Here is a 24,467-nt window from a genome sequence, read left to right on the forward strand (position 1 = left end):
GAGGTCCAGAGAGCAGGGAGGACTGGTCCATGGTCATGCAGCAAATGAGTGGCTGCATTTGGGTCAGAATGTTGGAGGCCTTAGGCTTCAGGAGCCACAAAATCCTTTAACCAAACCAAATCATACTTGGTTCCACTAATATAAAAAAGGTAACTAGTGTGGGAGCAGGGCAGGAGCTGCAATACTCATGGCCTCTCATTCCCTGTGGCACTGAGAGGCTCATCCCAGAGGTGCAGGCTGTAAGGGTGACCCTGCCAAGAGATGCTTCTCCTCCTCCTTTCCCATGCCCTCCTCTTCATGGGGCTTGGCTTTGTTCAAGGGCCCTTGGGTCTGGTCTTTTCTGCCTGGACTGTGGAATAGGGGCTTCCTGCCCTGGGCAAGGAGACATACCTGGCATGTGCAATGGCTGCCACCCATTCGTCACAATCTTTTGCGTCCTCTGTCCTCAGCTCCAAAGCTTTCTGGTTCTCATGGCTGAAGTTCACCGTGAAGTAATGCTGTACCAAGAAGAAGACATCTCCAATTACCAGAGTGTCCATGGGACCAACAGCGACTCCCACAATCAATCTAGCTGTTTTGCAAAGTGCCCGCTGTCACATCAGCTAGGCACAGATTCCTTGTTTGTGATAATCAGAATACCATTCTATTTAGCAGTTGCCAATTCTCGATTAAAAGGGCTTTTGTACCATGTAACAGAGCCTATGCTTAGGATATTGTAAGAAGGAAACAAAACACACAAAGCCCTGTTTGACAACAAATTGCAAAAAAGCCAGTTTGAAATCATCAGGCGCGCTGGAGGAAAGGCAGGGAAAGCACATCATTAGAACATCCTTTTGGGAATTGGGTACCAATTCAATGCAGCATGTATTTAACTCACTCCACAAAAATGGACTAAGTGCCCTTCTAGGTCCTGGGGTTAGAGTGATGAGTAAACAGACACGGTCCCTATAAGAGCCCACTGGAAGCCACCTCTGTGTTGGGTGCAGGTGACTATCTTAGAACCATACCAACCATGGGCCCTGCCCCTTAAGGACTCAGGGAAGCGGAAGAGCCAGACAATAGACACCCATCTGCAATACTGTTATATGAGTTAAATACATGTAAGGCTCCTAGAAGAATGTTTGGCACCTAGTAAGCACTGTAATTGCTGTAATTAATGTGGTGCGATCACTACCGTCATGGAACTAAGAACAAAGGGCTGTGGGGGCACAGAGAAAGTCACCCACTGACTTATCCCAGGGAGATCAGGAGGGCTTCCCAGAGGATGGGACATTGGTTCTGGTTTTATTTCAGCTGAATGGAAGAGCATAGGGGGCAGCTTGGTGTCCAGAGCTCACAGCACATTTGGGAGGGGGAGGGGGCTGTACAGGGATGCCAGGGGGCAGGTGGGCAGGGGCCTGGGGTGCAGCTGAGAGGAGGAGAGGGCAGCAGGGACAAAGCCCAAGTTTCTGGTTTGAGCAACTGCGCATGTTGGGAGAGTCATACACTGGGCTGGGGCATAGGCAGGAGGAAGGGGCAGGGGGCTCTGAGGGGCCAACTCCGCATGCAGAGGGATTCGTCGGAGAGAGAGGGCAGACAAACGAAGTGCTGGGGGCCCAGCCTGGGCCTGGGCCCGGGCCTGATGAAACTGGGAGGAGAGAGGCAGGGGGTGAGGTGCAAAGAGGGGCCCTTAGGTCTGCCATTCAGAGGATGCACCACGGGCCAGCCATGGTGTGACACCGAGCCAGAGAGGGTGCCCGTCCCTCCATCCCTCGGTGTCCAGGTGGCAGGGAGCAGCAGCACAAGGTGCAGTGTGTAAACTAATTTTAGCTTCTGCTGACATTTATGTATTTTTGTTAATTGTCAGTCTAGGTGGCAGCCGGGTGTATGTGAAGCGGGGGGCGGGGGGAATGAGTATGGCAGGAGAGAGAGAGAGAGAGAGAGAGAAAGAGAGTGAGTTGTTACGGAGTCAGTGTCTGTCTCTTGTTTCCTAGGAAACAGATAACTGGGGCTATAGAATGAAATGTCAGCTACAGCCTCAAATAACTGAATCTGAAAGGCTCCAGTGGGCACCCTGCCCTCCTCCAGGAGGAAACAGGTGACACATAGTGGCAGGCGGCTACCTAGCACTTTCCCCATCTCTCGAGAGATGATGAACACACAAATGCTTGTCTCCCATGATCTCATTATTTCCACATTCACCAAGCAGAACAGGTATTCTTTGTGTTACAGCTGATGAACCTGAAGCTCAGAGAGGTTGAGCTGCTTGCCTAAGGCCAAACAGCAGGAAAGCAGAGAAACTGGGATGACAAACCCGCACTGGGCAACTGCCACCTGCTCAGGTCCTGGGCTTGGTCCTGGGATGCAAAGACAAAAAGGCAAAGTCCCCACCTCAAGGAGCCTGTAGGTAGGTGAGACTCAGAGTCCCAAATCAGAAACAAGGCACTCAGCTACAAATAGGCACAGTGGGGTTGCTGGGTCTCCTTAGAGCCCCAAGGGGAATGTCCCAGAGCTATAGGAGCCCATTGCTGGGACCAGAGCAGGAGTGCTCTCCTTCCCTACTGGGTCACCAGGGGACTGAGAGCTGCATGGGGTGATGGGCTTGAATGAGGCCTTTCACTCCTCACAGAGGCTTCTTCCCAATCACCCCTACTGAGTGGGGAAGCAGATGGCTCCCTGCTACCCATGTGTACTGGAATCCCCTGCAGCCTCACCCCTGCTGGAAACCTAATTGTGAGGAAGGATGCCGGGAAGACCCTCCAGGCCTGAACCCAGTCATCAGAGACCTTGAGCTTCTGACAGGTTATGATGCCCAACTCTCCGTCCTGCAGACCAGGCACAGGGTTCCTGGAGGCTTCAGGAAGCCGGCCGCAGGCTACCCAGAGGCTTTCCCCACTCCCTTCCTGTCACTCCAATAGTTGCTAGTTCATCTGCCCGTCTACTCCATCTGTGTGGCCTCGCTCTGACCCCATCACCGCTACCCTAGGTTAGGCCCCACGACCCTTCTCTTGGGCTACTGTCACAGTCTCCTAACAAGCATCCTGCATCTGCTGTCCTCCTGGGATAGGAGACACTGCCTAGACCCTGAGTGACTGACAGGCTTGGAGTTCAAGTGAAGTGGCCAGTTTATGGAGGGATGGCCTTTGGGACAAGCATGACCCAGAAGCTTCCCTGTGAGGCATAACGGCCAGGCTCCAGGGGCCAGGGCGAGCTCTGGGAGTATCCAGAGCCACTTCAGGCTCCCGGCCAGAGGAACTGCAATCCAGGCAGCTGTGAGGGCCTCCACCTTAAGGAGAAGGGGAAGCGGGAGGATCTACCATGCCTCGGGCCTGGTACTAGGTTCTTTCAACACATCAGCTGACTAGACACAACTGCCCTAGAAATTAAGTCTCTTATCCCCATTTAGAGGGCATGTGGAGGCAAGACACATTCATTTGTCCAAGGTCACCAGGCTAGAAACAGCATCACTGAAGCCAGAACCCTGGGCTGCCTTTGCCCGGTGGTGCTTTTGCTGCTGCAGGAGGCCTGAGCTGGAATATAAGTCCCTGGAATGACTTGAGAGCAGTTTGTTCCCTTTGTGCTTGTAAACCTGCCCCCTGACATCTGTTTTATGCAACCACATTGCCTGACTGACTTGTAGAAATTGTTTGCTAAGGGAAAGTCAGCTTCCACCCAGAGTTTCTGAATCAGCACAAATCTGGACTTTGGGTAGCAAGTAAATGAGACTTTGCTCTATGTAGGAATCGGTAGGGACAGAGATAGAGACAGAGACAGAGATAAGATAGATGCGTGGGGGACAGGTGGGAGAGGGAGAAGCCTACAGAGACGCAGAGACAGAGTATAATCCACTGGGAAAGACCAAAGCCCACGTCTAGAGAGAGAGGATGACCTCCAGGCTCCTGGAAGATGCTATGAAAAAGGGAGCTTAGAGAGGTGGAAGGGCCTCAGTGAGAATGTCAGATTTCCAAACCTATGTGCAGGAAAACCTAAAACACAACCAGTGGTGTGGGGAAAAAAAGGGAAAGTGACTGATTTTGTGAGGCCCTGCTGTGTGCCTGTCACCCTGCAGGCACTGTCCCTGTGTTCCTGAGGGAGCCCAGCCACGGTGGAGGTAGGTGGCATGACCCCACTTCACAGAGGGGGCTGAGGCTTGGAGGTGGGTGTGAGGTGTCTCTGAGATTGCTGTCTAGGGTGACAGTGGCTTGGCTCTTAGCCCAGCGCCCTTCTGTTCACCCTGTTTGTTCTCTTCACTGTAATGGACAAGAGTTAATAGGGGGTAAGTGGCTTTCTGGGTAGGGAAAGAGTACTGGAAAGGGGGTCTTATCTGGTGTCAGTTCTGCAGTTGAGACAGTGTGGCTTGGGGGCAACTAAGTCTCTTCTTCCTTGTCATCCTTAGCTTCCTCATCTATGAAATGGGGAGTTAAATGAGCTGGGCTCAAGGTCTTTTTGAGCTTATATATATATATATATATATATACACACACATACACATATATTTATATGTATAAGTATATATACATATATATACACACATATATGTATAAGTATATACACACATGCTTTTATATCCATTGATATATCATATATATACATACATATATACTTATATATATGTGTATACACACACACACACACACACACACACGCTTTTACATCTATCCATTGATATATCTGGAGAATGTGAATGAGAGTGTGCACGCGTGGATGTGTGTGGATGTGTTTTGGGTCTTTCCCTCCACTTCTGGATAGGCCCTGGGTTGTTCCCAATCTCTTCCATAGCTCTCAGAGGCTGTGTATGTTTCTGGCCCATCCCTCTTCTCTGTCAGTGTCAGGTGTGTGGCCTAAGTGTGGTCTGAGGGTCTGGGCAAGGCACTGTGTCCTGGGGTCAGCCTGGCAGGCGGAACCCCAGCAGAGGCCAGGCGAGGACCCCCCCTGGGCCCCAGGGAACACACAGGCCAGAGATTCAGGTGTCAGGGAAAAGAGTTTGCCTGGACCACAGGCCTGGCCGGGCTTAGGCTTGGGGATGGGGGGTGTCTGCACTCCATCCTTCCCCTCACCTACAGGACTTCTCCCTGAGGCCCCTCCTTCCTTGGAGCCTCACAGCCCGGCTGACCCTTTGGTCTTGGACTGCTCAGGGCCAGGGCTTGTACCTGCTTCATTTGGAAACTCTAGAACCCTGCACACAGCCTCGTACTGAGTGGATGCTGATGAATAGCTGAAGAATGAGTGAATGAACAGACACACGAATGCTTCACCTTGGGGTTCTGATGACGTCCTGATGAGGCACCCAGGACCTCGTGATGGTCCTCACCCCTCTTGCACTTGTTAATAATGATTCTGCAAGCAACCTTTCTGGGCACTTGTGACATCCCAGCCACACTGCTGTATCTCTCAGGGACACAGGCCCATGTGGGGATGGCAAGACCCCATTTGCTGTCTTTGGTTAGTGAGGATCTGTAACCACTGTTTTTGTCCCAATGTAGGCTCACCCCAAATAAGTGGAGCCTTGGGAGTGAGGAATATAAGTGATAGAATTTTCTCTGTGTCAACCAATTTCCCATCTTTATCCTGCTTTCCAGCCAGGATGGAGGGACTGGGCAGACTTCTCCAGGGGAAGCAGGTCTTGCTGCAGCAGTTGGACAGAAAGAGATATTTTGGTGATGGTATCAGAATAGTAAAGACTATAAATGCTGGTGTTTCTTAAGTAAGGGAAGGCAAAGATTTGGGGGAAATGGGGGCAGAAGAAGGGACTTCCTATTGCTTCTTTTTTATTTATTTATTATTATTTTTTTTGAGATGGAGTCTCGCTCTGTCACCCAGGCTGGAGTGCAGTGGCGCAGTCTCGGCTCACTGCAAGCTCCGCCTCCCGGGTTCACGCCATTCTCCTGCCTCAGCCTCTCCGAGTAGCTGGGACTACAGGCGCCCGCCACCACGCCCGGCTAATTTTTTTGTATTTTTAGTAGAGACGAGGTTTCACCGTGGTCTCGATCTCCTGATCTCGTGATCCGCCCGCCTCAGCCTTCCAAAGTGCTGGGATTACAAGCGTGAGCCACCGTGCCTGGCCCTTCCTATTGCTTCTTACTGGGTCCTTGAGGTGCCTGGGCTGAAAATGCCTTAATCTTTGTCCGCCTTCCTCACCCACTGCCAACATTTTATTATGAAAATTTTAAACATTCACAGACATTATAATTATTTTACAGTAAAAACCCATATCCCACCACCTAGCTTTCACCATTACACCTTATGGCACTTGCAGAAAACCTTGGCCCTTAAGAGGCTCTTATGCACCATTCACCCAAATGGAAGTTTCCCTGCCATGAGCTGACACAGACACCTGAAGACAGTGGAAGCCCCCAACCCCGGATGTCCCCATGAGGTCCATGGATGGTGGCAGCAGGGACTGGGGAGTAATGTTGGGGGTGCCTTGCTTCTGCCTGGGAAATGCTCAGGTGCTAACATTCTGCTCAGGTCGCTTTGGTTCCACAGGTGTGAGGTTGGGTCTTGGGATATGCTTGTGTGTCCCATTGATCTTCTGGGACTTTGGAGATGGAGAGCACATGGAAATCTCAGGGTTGCAATAGCCCAGCTTTGTGGTCCAGTTTGGGTCAAGGAGCCCACTCTCCACCCAGCCCCTACCTGGGCAGCTCCCCTGACTGGGACAGAGCATATAACGGGGGAAAAAGGGAGACAGATGCTTCAGTTCAGCCTTAGTTTCTGTCTGGGGTTTTTTAAAAAAAGGGAGACTCTATTTGGGAAACTTGATTTCCTTTTGAGATAAAGAAGTGGCCTTAATAATTGGAGGAGGACTAAGCAGGTGGAGGTTCATATTCCTAAATGTTTCAGGTGACAACAAATGACAGGCGTAGGTGCCATTGTGTTATCTGGGAAATGCTATTGTTGGTACTACTTGCTAGCTGTGTAACCTGGGGCCAGTCACTGGATGGCTCTCACCTCAGTTTCTTCATCTACAAAATGGGCATAAGAAGAGTCCCTTCCTTACGTGGTTGTTGTGAGAGTCAAGTGAGATAATGCTGGTCCCTGCAAGCAAGCATCCAATGCACGTTCACTAGGCTTCTTTTTTTATTAATATTTTTTATAACTTTCTCCTTGGCAAGCTTGGGTGCCTACTTCAAAGCACAGGTGATTTCTTGGCTAGTATGGGCTTGGGGTAAAAAATATGATGATCTTCTAGGCCCTACTCCATTATAGAAGTTCAGGACAACTTCAGGGAAATAGACACAAAGTTGTTGAGGATCTCAATTGCGCATCTCGTGGGTGACTGGTGGCTGCACATGGAGCATGTCAAGGCTCAGGGCAACCCTCCCCAAGGGACACTCGGACCTCTTGTCCTCTGCTGGTGTCCAGCCCCGAGAGAGCAGCTGTACCCTCAGGCTGGGCTGCCGAAGCTCATGCTGTGTTCCTAAGGAGCAAATATGCAAGAGAGATGAATGTTGGCTTGGACATGCTTGAGCCTGAAGCCTTGTTTTCATGGCGGGTCTCAGGACCCACTGCAAGCCTATCTCCCATTACTGCACCTTCAACAAGGAGCAGGGCTGCCTCTGGCATGGATAGGCCAAAGTTCTAGAAAAACTCCACCTCTTGGCTCTTTGATCCTGGAAAGGGATCATTTCCTTTCCTCTCTGTTCTTTCCATTTCTCTCTGTCTCTCTCCTTTGCATTCTCTGAAGCTTTCTTTTTTCTTTTTTTTTTTTTTTTGAGTCAGTCTCACTCTGTTGCCCAGGCTGGAGTACAGTGGCACAATCTCTGCTCATTGCAACCTCCACCTTCCGGGTTCAAGTGATTCTCCTGCCTCAGCCTCCCAAATTGCTGGGACTACAGGTGTGCACCACCATGCCTGGCTAATTTTTTTTTTTTGTAGTTTTAGTAGAGACGGGGTTTCACCATGTTGGCCAGGGTGGTCTCGAACACCTGTCCTCAAGTGATCCATCCGCCTTGGCCTCCCAAAGTACTGGGATCATAGTTGTGAGCCACTGCGCCTGGCCCTCTGCAGCTGTCTCCTTCTTTCTTTGTGTCTCTGTTCCTGCCTTTCTCCTCTGTGTCCCCTTCCCAGGTCTTCCCTCCCCACTCTTCCCAGCTTCTTTCCACGTGGCAGGTGAAGTCAGCTGGTCAGGGTGGTACCAGCTGCAAAGTGGCACCCCATATTGGGGCCCCCTAGTTTCCCCTTTCTTGGCTCCCTCCTCTTCTCCAGGCTGTGACTGAGTGTGCCAGGGCCAGGGGCTCCCATCTCCTTTCCCCTGTCCTAGAAGTCTGAACACATATCTTCTGGCCCTGAGACTCGCTCTCCTGTCCCTATGATCTTTTCTGGCTGGTTTGGGTATGTTTTGGGAGAGGCTTTCTGGATTCTGGAGCAGTACCATCTGCTATTGGGAAATGAGCTGAGGGAGGAAGGAGGAGCCACTGGCCTGCTTTGGTTCGAGACCCAAGCTCCAAAGCTTCAGTTGGGTCATCCCAGCTCCTGGAGCTCTGAGATAGCTGGAGAGAACTGAGGAGCATTATATTGCTAGCGACTGCCTGAGGACCTCACGAGGGTGGCGGTCTGGAGCAGTTAGGGGGTTTCTGGAAGTTCTTGATAAATAATCTTAATATCAATTTCTTCCATGGAAAAACAATGACCCTGCATAGCACCAGAGCTCTTGAGACAGTCTCATAACCTCAACTGGTATCGGTTCAGAGCTCAGGCTGACCTGAGTCACCTTTGAAAGCTGAACTCCCACCTGAGCTTCCTCAGAGTTCCAAGGTTGGGCAGAGGCCAGAGACAGATCCCTCCAAAGCTGCAGAGTAAAAACCAGACTCACACTGGGGGCAACACTGGAGCTGCTGTGATGAGGCCAGGATCACAACTTGGACATCCCCAGAATGATGCTGAGACCAACCAGAGCTACCCAGAGCTTCTCAGACTCACAACACATGAGCCTCAGTGTGACCACAGGATAGGACCCGAGTCACACCTGCCACAACAATGTGACCACATAGGCTTGCCTGGATCCCAGTTGGATTCCTCTGCAGAACAGCAGCATTGTTCTGGAGTCAGTCCCAGGGACACCCTAAAACTCCAATGCAACAGAGAGCCTCATGCCCACCTTCCCTGGGCCCTAGATGAGATCAGGACTCAACTATATGTGATCAAGGCTATAGGATACATTCAGATATAGGACCCGAGTCCAAGTTTCAATAACAAATCTTCACAGGCCTATTAGAGTTGCTGGAACAGATCTAGCATCCCCCGCAGCCCTTCACCAGACTGCCCAGATCCCGGAAGGGGAGTCATGATGGCTGATAAGCCCATGGCTCTTTCTAAAGGCAGCTGGTTCCTGTGGGGAAGCTGGGCTGGGGCTCTTTCCTTAACTGGACTGGAGCCAGGTAGAGCAAGGGCTCCCCAAACTGCCCCAACAGGGAAGTGAGGCTGGGAGTTTGCCTTAGGAAATAGGAGGAGAGGCAGTTGTTTGGCAGTATCATCAGAAGCTGTAAGGAGACCACTAGGAGTCGGGGTTGTGAGAGACAAGAAGGGCAGGTGAGCAGGAGGTGTGAGGCCAAGCAGAGATAGCAGAGCACCGAGGGTGGCACTGGCAGACATGGGGTGCCGCTGAGTTGCACTGAGGGTGGAAAGCTAGAGGTGGCGTGTCAGGCTCTGGCTGCAGGTGGTTGAGGGTGGCATGGGGACAAGACTGGCTGCCCTGGAATACCTGGATTCCACCTCTTCTCAGTTATGTGTGCTGGTAATGCTACCTGTACTGTGGTTCTTGTTCTTCCAAGAATGTCTCACCACGCTTACTGCCATGAGAATCCTTAAAGTCACTGGAGCCACAGCGGCGCCCAAATCACCTCGGAATTTGTTAGGACTGTAAGTTCTTGGGCTCCACCCCAGACTTCTGTTTTGAAACAAGTCCCGCAGGTGATCCTGCTGCACCCTGTGGTATGAGAAGCATTGCTTAAGACAAGCTACCATTACTTGAGATAAAACTACATGCGGGGCCAGGACTGTCTTCAGTCTTGCTGGGTGCCACCAGTTTTCCAGGACCAGGCTCAGATCTACAGCTCTGCTGGGCAGGAGTTGCCCCAGAGGTAAGTAGATGTAAAAATGCATTTCTCCTACTTCAGTATCCCAGTTGTCCACTCCAAATCCCTTGGAGCGCTTGCTAAAAATGTAGATCTCCAGGCACTAGCTGCCTTCTGAATCAGGATCGCTAGGGGTATGGCTGGGATTTATTTTAAAGAGCACCCTAGGTGATTCCGTACATGCTCATGCCTCAAGGAGAACTGATAAGCCCATGGCTCCTTCTTTTTTTAAATTTTATTATATTATTATTACGCTTTAATTTTAGGGTACATGTGCACAATGTACAGGTTTGTTACATATGTATACATGTGCCATATTGGTGTGCTGCACTCATTAACTCATCATTTAGCATTAGGTGTATCTCCTAATGCTGTCCCTCCCCACTCCCCCCACCCCACAACAGTCCCTGGAGTGTGATGTTCCCCTTCCTGTGTCCATGTGTTCTCATTGTTCAATTCCCACCTATGAGTGAGAACATGCGGTGTTTGGTTTTTTCTCCTTGCGATAGTTTACTGAGAATGATGATTTCCAGTTTCATCCATGTCCCTACAAAGGACATGAACTCATCATTTTTTATGGCTGCATAGTATTCTATGGTGTGTATGTGCCACATTTTCTTAATCCAGTCTATCGTTGTTGGACATTTGGGTTGGTTCCAAGTCTTTGCTATTGTGAATAGTGCCGCAATAAACATATGTGTGCATATGTCTTTATAGCAGCATGATTTATAGTCCTTTGGGTATATACTCAGTAATGGGATGGCTGGGTCAAATGGTATTTCTAGTTCTAGATTCCTGAGGAATCGCCACACTGACTTCCACAATGGTTGAACTAGTTTACAGTCCCACCAACAGTGTAAAAGTGTTCCTATTTCTCCACATCCTCTCCAGCACCTGTTGTTTCCTGACTTTTTAATGACTGCCATTCTAACTGGTGTGAGATGGTATCTCATTGTGGTTTTGATTTCCATTTCTCTGATGGCCAGTGATGATGAGCATTTGTTTTTTGGCTGCATAAATGTCTTCTTTTAAGAAGTGTCTGTTCATGTCCTTTGCCCACTTTTTGATGGGGTTATTTGTTTTTTTCTTGTAGATTTGTTTGAGTTCATTGTAGATTCTGGATATTAGCCCTTTGTCAGATGAGTAGGTTGCGAAAATTTTCTCCCATTTTGTAGGTTGCCTGTTCACTCTGATGGTAGTTTCTTTTGCTGTGCAGAAGCTCTTTAGTTTAATTAGATCCCATTTGTCAATTTTGGCTTTTGTTGCCCATGGCTCCTTCTAAGGGCAACTGGCCCCTGTGGGGAAACTGGGCTGAGGCTCTTCCCTGAACTGGACTGGAGCCAGGTTAGGGTGAGGATAGGCAGTTGATGTGAGGGTCAATGATGGGAAGTCTTATAGTCCAGAGATACATCCAAACCTGGCTTAGCCCAGTACTGCAAGGACAGCCTCAGCACTACCAGGCCACTCACCAGGTTGTGAGGGCAGGGCCAGTACCCTATGTGGAGCTTCACCTGGGCAGGAGGCCCAGGTCCACTACCACACCTGGAAGGTGCCATGGGCTGTGTAGAAAGACCCTTATCATGAGCCTCACTAGCCTGCATGGGCCAACTCAGAGCCACACCTAGGCCTCATAATGCATCCAGGGATTCACAGAACCATCGCCGGGGTCCAACTGCAGTTGTATGAACAGACCACAGCCTCATTCGGGGACTCCCCAGAAATGCAACAGAGGAAGAAACCACCAATGGGCCACACCCGATTTTGCTAGAGAAGAGGCAAGACTTGGTGAACCACTTCTAAAGCCCCTGCAGGGCTGCAGAGACGGGCCCAGAGCTCCACCTGGGGCCTCCATAGAGGTCAAGGATGGACCTAGAGCTTTCCTAGACCTGAAGTAAGGGATGGATAACCTGATTTGAGATTCCACCAGGAGTCCTAAGATCGAGTGAGAAATACTCGCAGTATCAAAATCTCTGTAACAGATCCACAATGATTCCAAGGCCTTCCCAAGTGCAGGGATGGAGCCTGGACCTCCTGAGGCTTGACTTGGGTTGCTGAGTATCCCTAGACCTGTGAGTCTCAACCATGGCTGGACACTGGAGTTTGATGTAGCATCCCCAGGTGATTCCAACGGGAAGCCAAAGTTGAGAACTACTCACTGGTCTAGACTTTCCCCTGGGGCTTCAGTAGGAAGAGAGGGATTGATCCACAAACTATACCTGCGACCTACCAGGCTCACAGGCGGGGATTCAGAAATCACATCTGGGGTTGTGCCAGGACTAGACTCACTGGAGGAAATGTTCTGGAACTACACCTGTGGCCTCAGTTGGCCTGGAGGTGCATGAGCTCCAGCACATACCTGGCCCCAGTATGCCCTTCCTGTCCAGTACATCCTTCCTGGCCCCAGTATGCCTCTCCTGTCCAACCAGGCTGCAAAATGGCCCCTGCTACCCCAGGTCAGTCTGCAGCTGGATCTACTTCCCCTCTGGAAGCTGGGGCTGGAGGCTTGAAGCCCTACCTACTTAGACACTCTTTTGCCTCCTGCCTCTCCCAACTGACCAGCAGCCCCTACAGCCTCTCCACTGAACACAGAACATTGGACAACCGCTGACAGTAGGGTGACCAACTGTACTGGGTTTGTCTGAGACTAACGAGTTTCCTGGGGGCGTGGCACTTTCAGTACTAAAACCAAGACAGTCCTGAGCAAACTGGGATGTTTGGTTCCCCTACAGACAGAGGAGCAGGTGGAAGCCTCCATAGCTGAGTCTGAGTCTGGCAGTGAAGCGCAGAGCTGGGCACTCTGGGCAGCCTTTTCATCTCTCTGAGCCCTGGTTCCTTTCTGACAAACAGGCCCAACACTTGCCTTGGTCAATTCTATACACGTGGTATTAGAGTGAAAATTTCCCACACCTTTTACTCTCCAAGTCATTTCTCATTCATTAATTCAACCAGTATTTAGCCCCCACTAGAAGCCAGACATAGTTCACTCTGCAGCCATCAATGACAACACGCATGCCAGCTGTATACGTGCTTTTGGAAAGGCATGGTGGTTCTTCCTAATGGGCGAGCTGCCAGGGGCTCCCAGATAGCGACCCATCCTGTGCCATCAAGGCCATTCTCAACTCATATCATAACGATGTTCTGATTATCTTTCCAGCTACAGCCCATAGTCTCAATCCAGGCTACACATTAGCGATGTCTGGGAACTTAAAGAAGCACTGTCGCTCAAGTCCCTTCTCAGATCCATTAAAACAGAGTGGTGGGTGGGGAGGGGAGGGGAGGTTTCAGGCACTGGTCTTTTTGAAAGCCCCCCAGCTGGTTATAATCACCCAGAGTTTGGAACCCCTGAGGGAGGAGCAATGTGGTTGTTGTCATACTGGAAACGCAGGACTTCTCCCCTGCCCCTCATGCCCTCTCAGAGGCCCATGGTCCTGGACGCAGCTGCCTGGAGCAGCAGTGGACATGCATCAGGGTTCACCCATCTGGGGCTCCTGGGAATGTGGCACAGTGGCACAGAGAGACCAGGCTGATGAACTGCATGTGCTGAGCTCTAAGTGCAAGTAAGAAGCCAAGAAGGAAGCAGAAGGGTCTCAGAGAAAGTGGCAAGAGGTGGTGATGGAACTCAAGTCGTGGGGGCAAGGCTAGGCGGAGGTGTTCAGGCCATGGAGACCCACACGTGTATTTTCTCCCTGGGTTCCATTAACTACCGCTGTGTTTCTTCCAGGATAGTCCTCGCTTGCTCAAGCTACTTTGAGCAAAAGGCCCCTGCTCCTTTCAAAGAAATGATTCCTGACCAAGAACTCTCCCTGGAGCCTGGCACCGTGCCTTGGCCGGAGCACAGGGTAGCCCTGGTTGACTGAATGCATTTGTCACCACTGCCCAGGAGCCCAGCTTATTAATTGGTTAATAGCAAAAGCCACAAAGGGGGTGATGTTGAATATACCCCTCAGGCATGGGCAATGGAGCTGGCTGGAAGGGGTTGGGGGGTCTGGTTTTTCATGAAAGCCATCTGTGCCTCTTCAGGGAGAGCTGACAGGGCGCAGAGCAGTCCTTCCATAAGGAGCCTTTTCTGGAACCCCCATGGAATCTTGTTTTCATTTTTTGGGAAGATCTATCAATATTCCATAAAACCAGTGTTCCAGGGAGTCCATTTTGGGGCCCTGGGGTTGTGGGGTCTACCAGGGTTTGGAGTCATCACACTGGGGTTCAAATTTATTATTTATTATTTAGCCTTGGGGTCTTCAGCACAACTCTTCACTTCTGTGGACAGTTTCCTCTTTCACAAAATGGGGACAATATTACCCACCTCATGGGGTTGTTTAGGACAGCATTGTGGGAGCTCCTCATTCATGAAAAGGCTCAAATAGTGATTTGTAAAGCACTGGATTCATTTACAAGGTCAAATGATGGGTCTAATCAACCTAGCAGGGGCACATTACTGGAAAACACACATGCATGAGCATTCATATGCCTGCACACATACACACAACGTAGGATCCAGCCACCGTCCTGAGGGCATGGTGGGGAGGGGCTCATAACCATAATGGTCACAGCCATGCAAGATCAGTGGGTTACAGGGAGATGGCATTTGTGGCATCCTGCACATTATCTTCAGCTCCTGCTTCTCTCCTCTTCCCGCTGTGTAACTGGCTGCCAGTTGTATCCGTTTTTCCTCTCTAGTATTTCTGGAACCTGTGCCTTCCCCCATCCTCACTGCCATGCCTGCTTCAGGGATTCATCATTACCCACCAGGATCATCAAACAGTCCCCTCTGATCTCCTTGCCCTCTCCAATTCATCCCGCCTTTTGGGAGTTCAGACCTGCTGCCTGGACCTCTGCTCATTGCCTCCTCTGAGAGAAGGGGTGGGTGGGATGGGCTGGGGGATAGATGCCACCACTTTTGGCTGAGCCCACCCCTTACCAGGTCCCACTCTGCTGCTCTGGTTAGGGCCAGCTCTCCCCAACTGGGTCCTGGCTCCTCCCCCCCCACCATCATTGACCTTTGGGGCTGAGGGCCCACAGGCGCTGTGCTTCTGCCACATGCTGCCTGATGTCCCAGTGCAGGGAGGGGCTGTGCTACAGAGAACCTAGTGTGTGTGTGTGTGTGTGTGCGTGCGCGCGCGTGCGTGCGCGTACATACATGTGCGTGTGTGTGCACTTGCCCTGGCCGGGGGTCCATCTTCTCTCCTTCCTTCCATCTATATGGGGACATCCATCTAGGTCCCCCTATCCCCACCCAGATCCTCTAGCTCCCTTTTCCATCTCCTTCCCAGGGGAAGTCACTCTGTCCCATGACCCTTGCAGGCTACCCCAAGACCATCTTCCGACCTCTCTCACAGCTGCTGCAATGCAGTGCATGCTCGTCATCGCTGGTTCCTTCCAGCCCTGGCTGCACGTGCTCATGCCGTGGTGTACAGTGGGGGATTCACTAAGCACATTATTCCCAAGTCGGGGAATACTTCCTGCACTTGTGGGGCCAGCAGAGGCTAATACTTCCATTGAGCAGGAAGGCAGTCGAGGGAGCAGGAAGTATCAGCTTCTCCCATGCCCCCCTAGTTCCCCCACACTCATCCACCCTGACTACTCATACCCCCTACCTCTCCTGATGTGGCTTCACGCAGCATCAGGACCCTACTTTGTTACCTCCTTCTTAGCTCCGATTGGCTTCTTTCTGCCCAACCTCTGCCTCTGAGTTCTCAAGTCTGAGTCTTCCTGGGTCGTGGTGGCTGCACCAGAACCTCTGTCCCTGTTCTCAGTGCCTGTCTCAGGTCTTTGTCCAGATTCCCAGTCTTTAGGGCCTGAGCCATATGTCACTCTGGGCCCCAAACTAGCCCAGGAAGAGGCCTGCAGCCAGAGACTGACCTCCTGGGTGCCATACTATGTGCTCACTCATCCTCCCTACCTGGCCTTGCTGGGAGCTGAGAGGAAGTAGGTGGGAGGAGATTCAGGAAGTGACTGCAACCTCAGGGCTTAGAAGCCCTTGAAAGCCCCCCTCTTTCAGAATCAGCCTTGAACGAGGCTGTGTTTGACCCAAGGCCTGGGGGCCCATGTCAGTGTAGGCCTCCAAGCTTCTGCCTGCGGAAGGGTCTCTGTTTTAATGTAAACTACTCCAGGGCCTGGGCACCATGGCTACAGATGGAACGGGTCCTGGTGGCTGTTACACTTGGCTGGTCCTGCACAAACATTTTTCAATCTTTGATGACACCTCAGCCAGCCTGCCCTCCCCTTCAACAGCCCCCTTTCTCATACTTGCTGAAAGAAGGTACGAACTTCAGTATGGATGTATCTGCCCTTCAGCTTTTGTCAAAAACTTGGTTGGAAATGGCCCATGTGTGGGGATATTTACTTATTAACTGCAGCTCCATTTGTAATAGCAAAAGACTTTAAATTACCTAAATATCCCTCAAGAAGAGACTGGCCAAAAAAAAAATGATAGCACGTCCACACCATGGAATACTATAGAGCCATAAAAAAGAATGGTAATCAATGTATTCACAGAGAATCCTTTCCATAAAATAGTGAGAAAAACATGGTGCAGACTGTGCTACCATTTATATAATTATACACGCATGCATATAGATGGGCAGATGTTTGCATGTATATGTATATATATATATATATATATATAAAATCCCTCCGGGAGAATGGATAAGAAACTGGTATAATGGCCACTAGGGAAGTGAACAGAGTCATTGAAGGAACATTGTCACTGTATACTTTTTTGTCTGTTTTGAATGTTGAGCTATGGAAATGCATTACCAATCCTAAAATTTAAAATAAAAGAAAGCAATGGCTATTTAAGAGGGTCCAATTGCCCATCCATTCCCCAGGCTTCTCCAAGCTGCACCCTGTGTTTTCTGGACACCAGGACACACTTCCCTGGGACCCCACCATTTAAGCCTCCTGGAATGTGATCTTCACTGAGCATGCTCAGCCTCCCCTAAGAGCCAGCAGATGCGGCTCATGGGGGCAGGCCCTATACTGGCAGTGCCTCTGCCCTCGAGGTCATCATCATTTCCCTGCTGGTCCCCCGTATGCAAGCTCCTGGGACACAAGTACTCTTGCCTGAGCAACTAGACTTTGTCTTTCCATGAGGCAATGACTATCTCATAACTAGCCTGTTTCCCTCCTTGCTCAGGCTACCAGGAAACTCTAAGATGTAATTACTTGCTTCTCCTCACTGGTGCCCACCTGATATTGGCTTTCCTCCTGAAACACCAGCCCTCCCCTCCAACTCCAATTCCTTGCTGCCTGCAGATGTGACCAGAGGTGAAGGGAGCTGGGGTGGCCACTAGTGCAGTGAGGGGGCAGGAAGGCCCATTGAGGGAGGAAAGGGGATGGGAGGGCAGCAGCAGGCTTAGGGCACAGGGAAACTGGGCAGGCTGAGAACACTACATGTGAACAGGTTCTTCCAAACGATTTCACTAATTTCTTGAGTTTGGCTAAGAGCCCAAGAGGTATCTAAACAAAGTTGATTATATTTCACTCATATAGTCTCACAGGAAAAGTTCATCTTGATCATTTCTTGATCAGAAATCAGAAATTTCTCTAAATTTCTACATGGAGTTTTGGAATACCAGCTAAGGTTACCAAAAATTCATTCATTCTTCTAAAACTGATTTTGAAAGGACTTTATTTTAAGATCTGAGTTGGATTTTCCAGTTTGAAAAAAAAATAAAAAGCTCAACTAGGAAGTATCTTTTGGAAAATAATTATCTCATTTCAGGGGAAAGAAATTGCATTAGCCCTGATGGATTAGTAAAATCTAGTCTTTAGAGTATAAATTACCTCATTTAACAACCAGCCTCAATGTCCACTAGACCTAGAGCCGGGAGGCCTGGTGCAGATACTGACTCTGACATTTAGCAGCGAGCGCTCAGTGCCTGGTACAAAATAGACACTCAATTGGTATTTGTGGAGAGAGTGAACTCTGTCTATGCAAGCCTCGTCTGTCAAATGAGGATTGTGCCTCTCTTATGTAGAACCACAGTAACTGCAGGTTTACTGTGGTGGTTAAATGAAATGCTAATCGTGAAAAAGACTTTGTAATCTGAAAAGGTGCTTTATCTGAGTGGGTGGCTGACTTGGAAGGTGTGGAGACAACACTTGAAGCTTTCACGGGATGAGAATTTGACATTCCCACTGCCGCCCTAAACCCAGGATGTGGGAAGCCCCAGAGGGCATGGGGCAGAGGGCATGGGGCTGCAGAGTCTCAGGATCTTGAGCTTTGGATGGTATTAATGGCCCACTACTAAAGCACAGGCTTCAGTGGCTGAGTCACGGCTGGGATGGGAGTGGAGGGGAGACCTTAAGTGCTCATGGTACTTCCCAAATTCAGGCCTTTGCTGCTGCTCAGTTCTGCAGCCTCCTCTTAATTGGCTTCCTGCCTCCAGATGGGTTTTCTCCTGTTCATTCTCACTTTGCGGTGATCTTCCTAACACACAGATCGGAGCTGCCGCTTTCCCACTCAGAGCCCTGCACTGGCTCTGCACTGGGTCTGGGAAGGCCTGAGCTTTGTGACATAGCACACAGGCTTTTAGGGCAGCTTTGGTGTCCCCTGCAACCCATATGCCCCTAATCACCCCCCGCACCCCAGGGCTGGGGGAAGTGCCCTTACTGGACTCCCATAGCTCTCACCCCTCTTTGACTCTCCTGTGTGCCAACAGGGATCACACTGCATTGTCACTGTCTGTTCACAGGCTGTCCCCTCACTGGATGGCAAGCCCCTCCAGGGAGGGCCCCTGCTGTTTGTCCCATCCCCCCAGTGCCAGGCAGGCACAGGCCTGGCTCCTCAGAGGTACTGGTAAATCTGTTGAGTAAAGGCTGTCAATGGAGTGTTAACATCTCAGGAGGACACTTTAGCCTTTAAAATCCTCTCTCTTGTTAATTCCAGGGAAGCCTAGTGGCCAAAATGCTTCTGTGACATTTGGTAAAGAATGACAGTCACTGAGCTTAATGAAAGGAGGGGAGGCCAGGCAAGGATCCTGCCCCTGTAAGCTCCGAGCTCACACTCACACCACATACTATCCGTGTCCTCATGAAACCACCATAAAACCTCTCTTCAGCTACTGTGTGTGTGCCTGATGATCCGATTTGCATTTTGGAAAGATTGTTCTGGCTGCAGAGAGGCCAGTGGACTGGGGGTGGGGGCACCTTGCATGTGTGGGGACAGTGGATACCATTAGCACCATATTCTCCTCTCAGCCTTTCTGGTGCTCTGTGTCCAGGCACGCAGTAGGTCTGTACTTCTGCACCTCTTCTGAAATAAAGCCAGGTGGCTCACCCTGTCTAGTGCTCAGAGTGGATCCCTTCTGGGAAAAGCCAAGGAGACATCTGTCACACTCCTTCCCCTCAGTGGAGGGGACCATGGAGGCTGGCGTCAGGACCAAGCCTCTACCAGCCCAGGTCCCTGAGTGATCATCATGAGCAGTGGCCTTCTGCCAGCTGCATGGAATGTAAAGCACAAGCAAGAGATGAGCCTTAGTTGTGCCGATGGAGATCTGGGCGTTGGTTGTTATTGCAGCACAACCCAACCTACCCTGACCAACACACCAGTTATGAGGCCACTGCATAAGATGAGTCCAGGTGAGAGGTGATGCCAACCTGGACCAGAGTGGTGGAGGAAGAGAGGGACAGAGGGCACAGCTCTGAGAGATATACCCAGGAGGAAAAACTAACAGGGCTTGGTGATGGTTTGTCCACAGGGATGAAGGACGCTGCTGCAGCAATCATCTGTCCTTTGGTAGGGGCTTGCTTGCTCAGACCTTTTCAGGAACTCACAGGTTCTTTGAGCTAAGATTTCCATCCTATTTTCATATGCAGGGTCAGGGCTCAGTGTTGGCTTGCTTCCAGCCTGCGAGAGACCCCAGGGACCTGGGTCACTGCTATAGTGAGGAACAGTCTTGTCATAAAGGTAGAAGCCAAAGCCCCAGCTGCTGCAATTTACTAATAACACCTACTGTGCTGTGCTAGGGCTTTCCAAACAGCATGTAGTTTAACACAGAGATGGGGAAACTGAGACTCAGAGAACTTAAAAGCCTTCCCAAGCTAGGAGGTGGCAGAGCCGAGATTTAGAGCCAGGATCTAACGCCGGGTTGCCATGGCTGGAAATTCTCAAAGCTGCCTCACTATCAGGGACAAAATAACTCCTCAGTGAAGGAGGCTGGAGGCTGGAAATGAAGGCTGCGTGTGTGAGGGGCTGTACTCTCCTCTCTGAGTCGGGGACAGAGAGTGGGGGTGTCACACCTCCCAGCTGCTCCCTGCACGACAGTCGCCCTCACGGAAGTGTTTGGGCGTTGGCAGTGTTCTGGACCTCTCTCAAGTCCACGCGTCACTAGTGCTCCTGCATAAACATCAGGGGGCTGAGTTCTGTTCTTGGCTGCACGCACACCGGCACCGGCTCCACGCTCCCACAGATTCCAGGGAAACTGGATTTTGGGGCGTGGATGCCTGCCTTGGTGCGCTTCCCATCAACGCTCAGGGGATTCAGAGTTGCAAGGTTCCCACCCAAGCAGAAACAAAAGCCGCCTTCACAAAAATCACTGGCGCGACTGTGACATATTTTCACCTGCTATTAATTCTCTTTCTCCATGTATTTTGGCAATAGACAGCAAGGAATAACAGTCCCCAGCCAGTCTTTATGCTGTGTTTGTAGATGAAGAGCTCAGGTTTTAGAATCAGGAAGACCTCCTGGGTTCATGGGCCAGCTTCTGCATGTACTTGCTCTATAACTTTGAACAACTTAACATCTCTGAGCCTCAGTTTTGTCATCTAGAAAATGGGCAAATAGTGATAACCTCACAGGGCTGTTGGAATAATTAAGGGAAGAGCTACATGCAAAACATGCACTCTGGTGCCTGGCACACAGCAGGTGCTCAGTAAATGGTATTTATTGTCATTCGGCATTTTTGATCTGGTGTTTTGAAACATCCTGCTATACAAAATTATATACATTTAAATCTGCATTTGTAGCATGGCAGAGTTGAAGGGCATTTAGTAATAACTCATGGTGAAGGTCAAGCTTTTTAAAGCATGAGGAAAGAGAAAATCTCATGTGGAAACCTAATATATAAAACAGTTAAAAATGAGACTGCTCTGATTGATGTGGGAATGTGGCCCCCAGGGCTCCTCAGAATGAGGCAGAAAAGCATCGACGAAGGGAAGTTGAGGATTTGTCTACAGTGACCCAGTGGGAGAGAAGGTTCAAATCCTACTTCTCCTGTGCAGGTTTGGCAAATCCTATGAAGGAGTGACGGCATCTGCCTGGCAGTGTTGAAAACTGAAATCCTTGTGTGGACGAGCTGCCAAATGCAACTTCCCAGTGCTGGCTTGTTGCTCTTGAAGAAGTGCATGCAAAGGCTGACCAGCCAGGCCAGGCTGTGAAAGTGTTGAGTGCAGGCAGACCCCAAAGTGACCTCATGAGGCTCTGCCCAGGTGGCACTATTCTCAGCCAGCCTGCACGTCCCCTGCGATGCACCTGGCAGCCACATCACTTCATTCTCTGGGCTCTGGACAACAGGGCCGCCACCTGCTGAGCCTCTGCACATGCCCTTTTGTTCGGTCCACACCTCTCAGCACACACCACCCACTGTCCTCCTCGTGGGACTCCGCTGGTTTCTGTAATAAGTGTCCTTACCATACCAGAGGGTGGGGGGGGGCACTAAAGCCCTTTTCTGCCCTTGGGCTTCTCAAATGTGACCTCCCTGAGATTAAATGTGATGAGATCACTGCCACTCATCCTCTTCCACTGCCCATAAACCTGCTTGTCTTCAGCTCTCCCCTCTCTACTGGTGACACGCATCTGCCTGGTGGCCTCAGGCAGAACCATGGACATCAGGTTTGATCCTGTCTTCTTTTCTGTTACAACCAATGGGATGGCAGGTCTTGCCAATTTTCCACCTGAGTGTCTCTTGGTAAAGTTTTTTTTTAATTGTAAAGACCCCGTTCCTTTATCCTCTCGGCTTCCACCTCTCTCACCTGGACTCTGGGTTCCAGCAGCCCCTGATTAGTCTCCTGCCTCTGCCTGCCTCCTGCTCTCCTGGTGCTTATGTTCCAGTGGGGAGAAGGATGGTTTGCAACTGGCCAGATACATGAAGTAATCACAGACTGTGATCAGCCGTATGAATGAAGAGTCCAGTGCTGTAAACGCACGTGATGACGGAGGCGACGTTTAGGCTAAGACCGGCAGGAGAAGAAGGAGCTGTTCATTCTAAGGGCATGGTTGGTGGGAGATCATTCCAGGTGGAGGGAACGGCTTCTGCCACAGCCTTGAGATAGGAAAGGGGAGGCATATGCAGCTCTGAAAAGTGATGGCCTGAGCAGGATGAGGAAGGAGGAGAGGGGATGGGTGGCTCTGGGTTAGAGAGGCCAGCAAAAGACCTGGATCTCACTGGGTACTCCAGGTCATGGTCAGGAGTTTGAATATTTTTCTAAAGGCAATGGGAGTCACTGATGTTTTCAGAGTGTCCCAGGGTTCTGTGTCTAAGGGCTGCTGCTTTTAGAGCAACCTTATTTTTCTACATTCAGCTTTTCATTTTTCTGATTGGCTGAGAGGTTGAATGTGCTGTAACTCCAAGGAGTATGTGCTTTGTGGTGACAACAGAATAGCTACAATAAGTCTCAAGCAGGGTTCCATGAGCTCCTGAACCAAGGCAAGGCAGGGAGAAAGAGTCCCAGGCTCTTCAGGAGGGAGAATTGCCAGCACTTGATGATTACTGTGGGAGTGAGTTTTGAGGAGAGAGGCGAGCTCCCTACTCAACTGTGAGTGTTTTGAAGACAAAGATTAAGTTTTCTTCTTCTCTGTGACTGCAGGACCTACCACAGGCCTGACACTAAGGGCCAAAATGTTTCACCAAGGGCGTGAATAAACAATGTGGAATTTTAGGTCAGGCTTGTGGATGTACGATTTGTTTCTGATCCTCACCACACTGTCACCAAGCATAGGCGCGAGGAGCCAATATTCCCTTGTCCCACTCCAGGCATAATTACTGTGCCTCTTCAACTTCATTCCAACTCTAGGAACATTTGGGGGATGGGGTGGGAGACTAGTAGCCCACACAGGTGATCCTGGGGCCCCACACCTGCTAGGGTTGGGCATGGTCTGGAACGGGTTGGGTAGTCTTGCTGGTTTCCTGTAGGTGCAAGCATCTTACAGTCTGTGTTGTTGGCACCATATGTATACCAGCGTCCCAGGGTTCTGTGTCTAAGGGCTGCTGCTTTTAGAGCAACCTTATTTTTCTACATTCAGCTTTTCATTTTTCTGATTGGCTGAGAGGTTGAATGTGCTGTAACTCCAAGGAGGGTGCGCTTTGTGGTGACAATAGAATAGCTACAGAGTGAGAAAGCCAGAGAACGCATCTCATTTCTGCCATTGCCTTGCTGGGCAGCCACAGATGAAATTGTTTCCTCATCTGTAAAATGAGCGTACTCATTAATCTCAGGGCTGTTGTTGATCTGAATCTGCCAGGCCAACCAGTAATGTGTCCTGTGCATGAGGACCAGGAGTGGGGCTTTGTCTTGTCTCTAGAGAAGGGCACAAAGTGGGTAGACAACAGGTTCTAAGAGCCCCCCCCCCCACCAGCTTCTGGGACCTCCACCAACATCAGCTTCTGAGGTTCTGGCTGCAAGGATTTGTCTGAGTCTCTTCTATCCTAAGAGAACCAGGAAGAGCCTGGTGCCTACGTTTTGACCCTTCCTGGTTGGGAAGAATGAAAGGAGTGCTGGAGTTGGTTTGGCTGGGCACCCTGCTGAGAAGCTGGGGCTGGACATTTTATTTCAGGGAGCTTGGAATGAGAGTGGGAAAAGCCGGGGTTGGGGGACTGCATGCCAAAGAAAGGTATGGAACACCAAGGGCCAACCTCTAGGGAAGCTGAACCCAAGCTCTAAGTCAACAGCACCTGGGCTTTCAGTGTGTGGGCTACAGGGCTGGGAGCAGAGGAGATCAGGACTGAGCAAAGGGCCCAGGTCAGGGAGGTGGCTTGCAGCTGCTGGATGGAATAGGGGGCATGGCTGTGCCAGTCTATCTTCATGAGGCCTTAAGATCCCAGGCTAGAGCTCCTGGACACTGGGGCTGCACCACAGGCAGTCAGACTGGTCTGGATACAGCCAGATGAGACTGTACAATGTTAGGATGGGCCTGGGGCTCGGTGCCAGAGCACCTTGCATATCCCATTATTAGAGCATCTTCACAGGGTAAGGAGCTCACCCTTATCTATGTCTGTCTTCCTCAGGGGCTCACGGCCTGTGACAGTCAGCTTCTAGGTTGAGGACATAAAATATGGAATTAACATATGATAGGCTAAAAAGTCCAGCTCAGTGTGCATTTCCTGTGCATCTACTATGTGCATGGTCCCTGACTCTGCCCCAGCCACTTAGGGGTTCCCAGCCAAGAACTGGTTTCTATTCCTTCAAAAACCA

At 50.4% G+C, this 24,467-nt stretch overlaps 1 protein-coding gene across 6 annotated transcripts in view; it reads right to left on the bottom strand.

The window, feature by feature from the left end:
* The window catches only part of RASGRF1 (Ras protein specific guanine nucleotide releasing factor 1), a 127,282-nt gene that overhangs the window by 99,307 nt on the left and 3,508 nt on the right, over nucleotides 1-24,467 (bottom strand). For all 6 annotated transcript variants that reach the window (XM_030814885.1, XM_030814884.1, XM_030814883.1 and 3 more), the window contains exon 2: nucleotides 391-497. In XM_030814885.1, the coding sequence (XP_030670745.1) occupies nucleotides 391-497 (107 nt within the window). The remainder of the gene's footprint in view (nucleotides 1-390; nucleotides 498-24,467) is intronic.

The sequence above is a fragment of the Nomascus leucogenys genome, chromosome 6 (assembly GCF_006542625.1).
Source record: "Nomascus leucogenys isolate Asia chromosome 6, Asia_NLE_v1, whole genome shotgun sequence".
Taxonomy (NCBI): Eukaryota; Metazoa; Chordata; class Mammalia; order Primates; family Hylobatidae; genus Nomascus; species Nomascus leucogenys.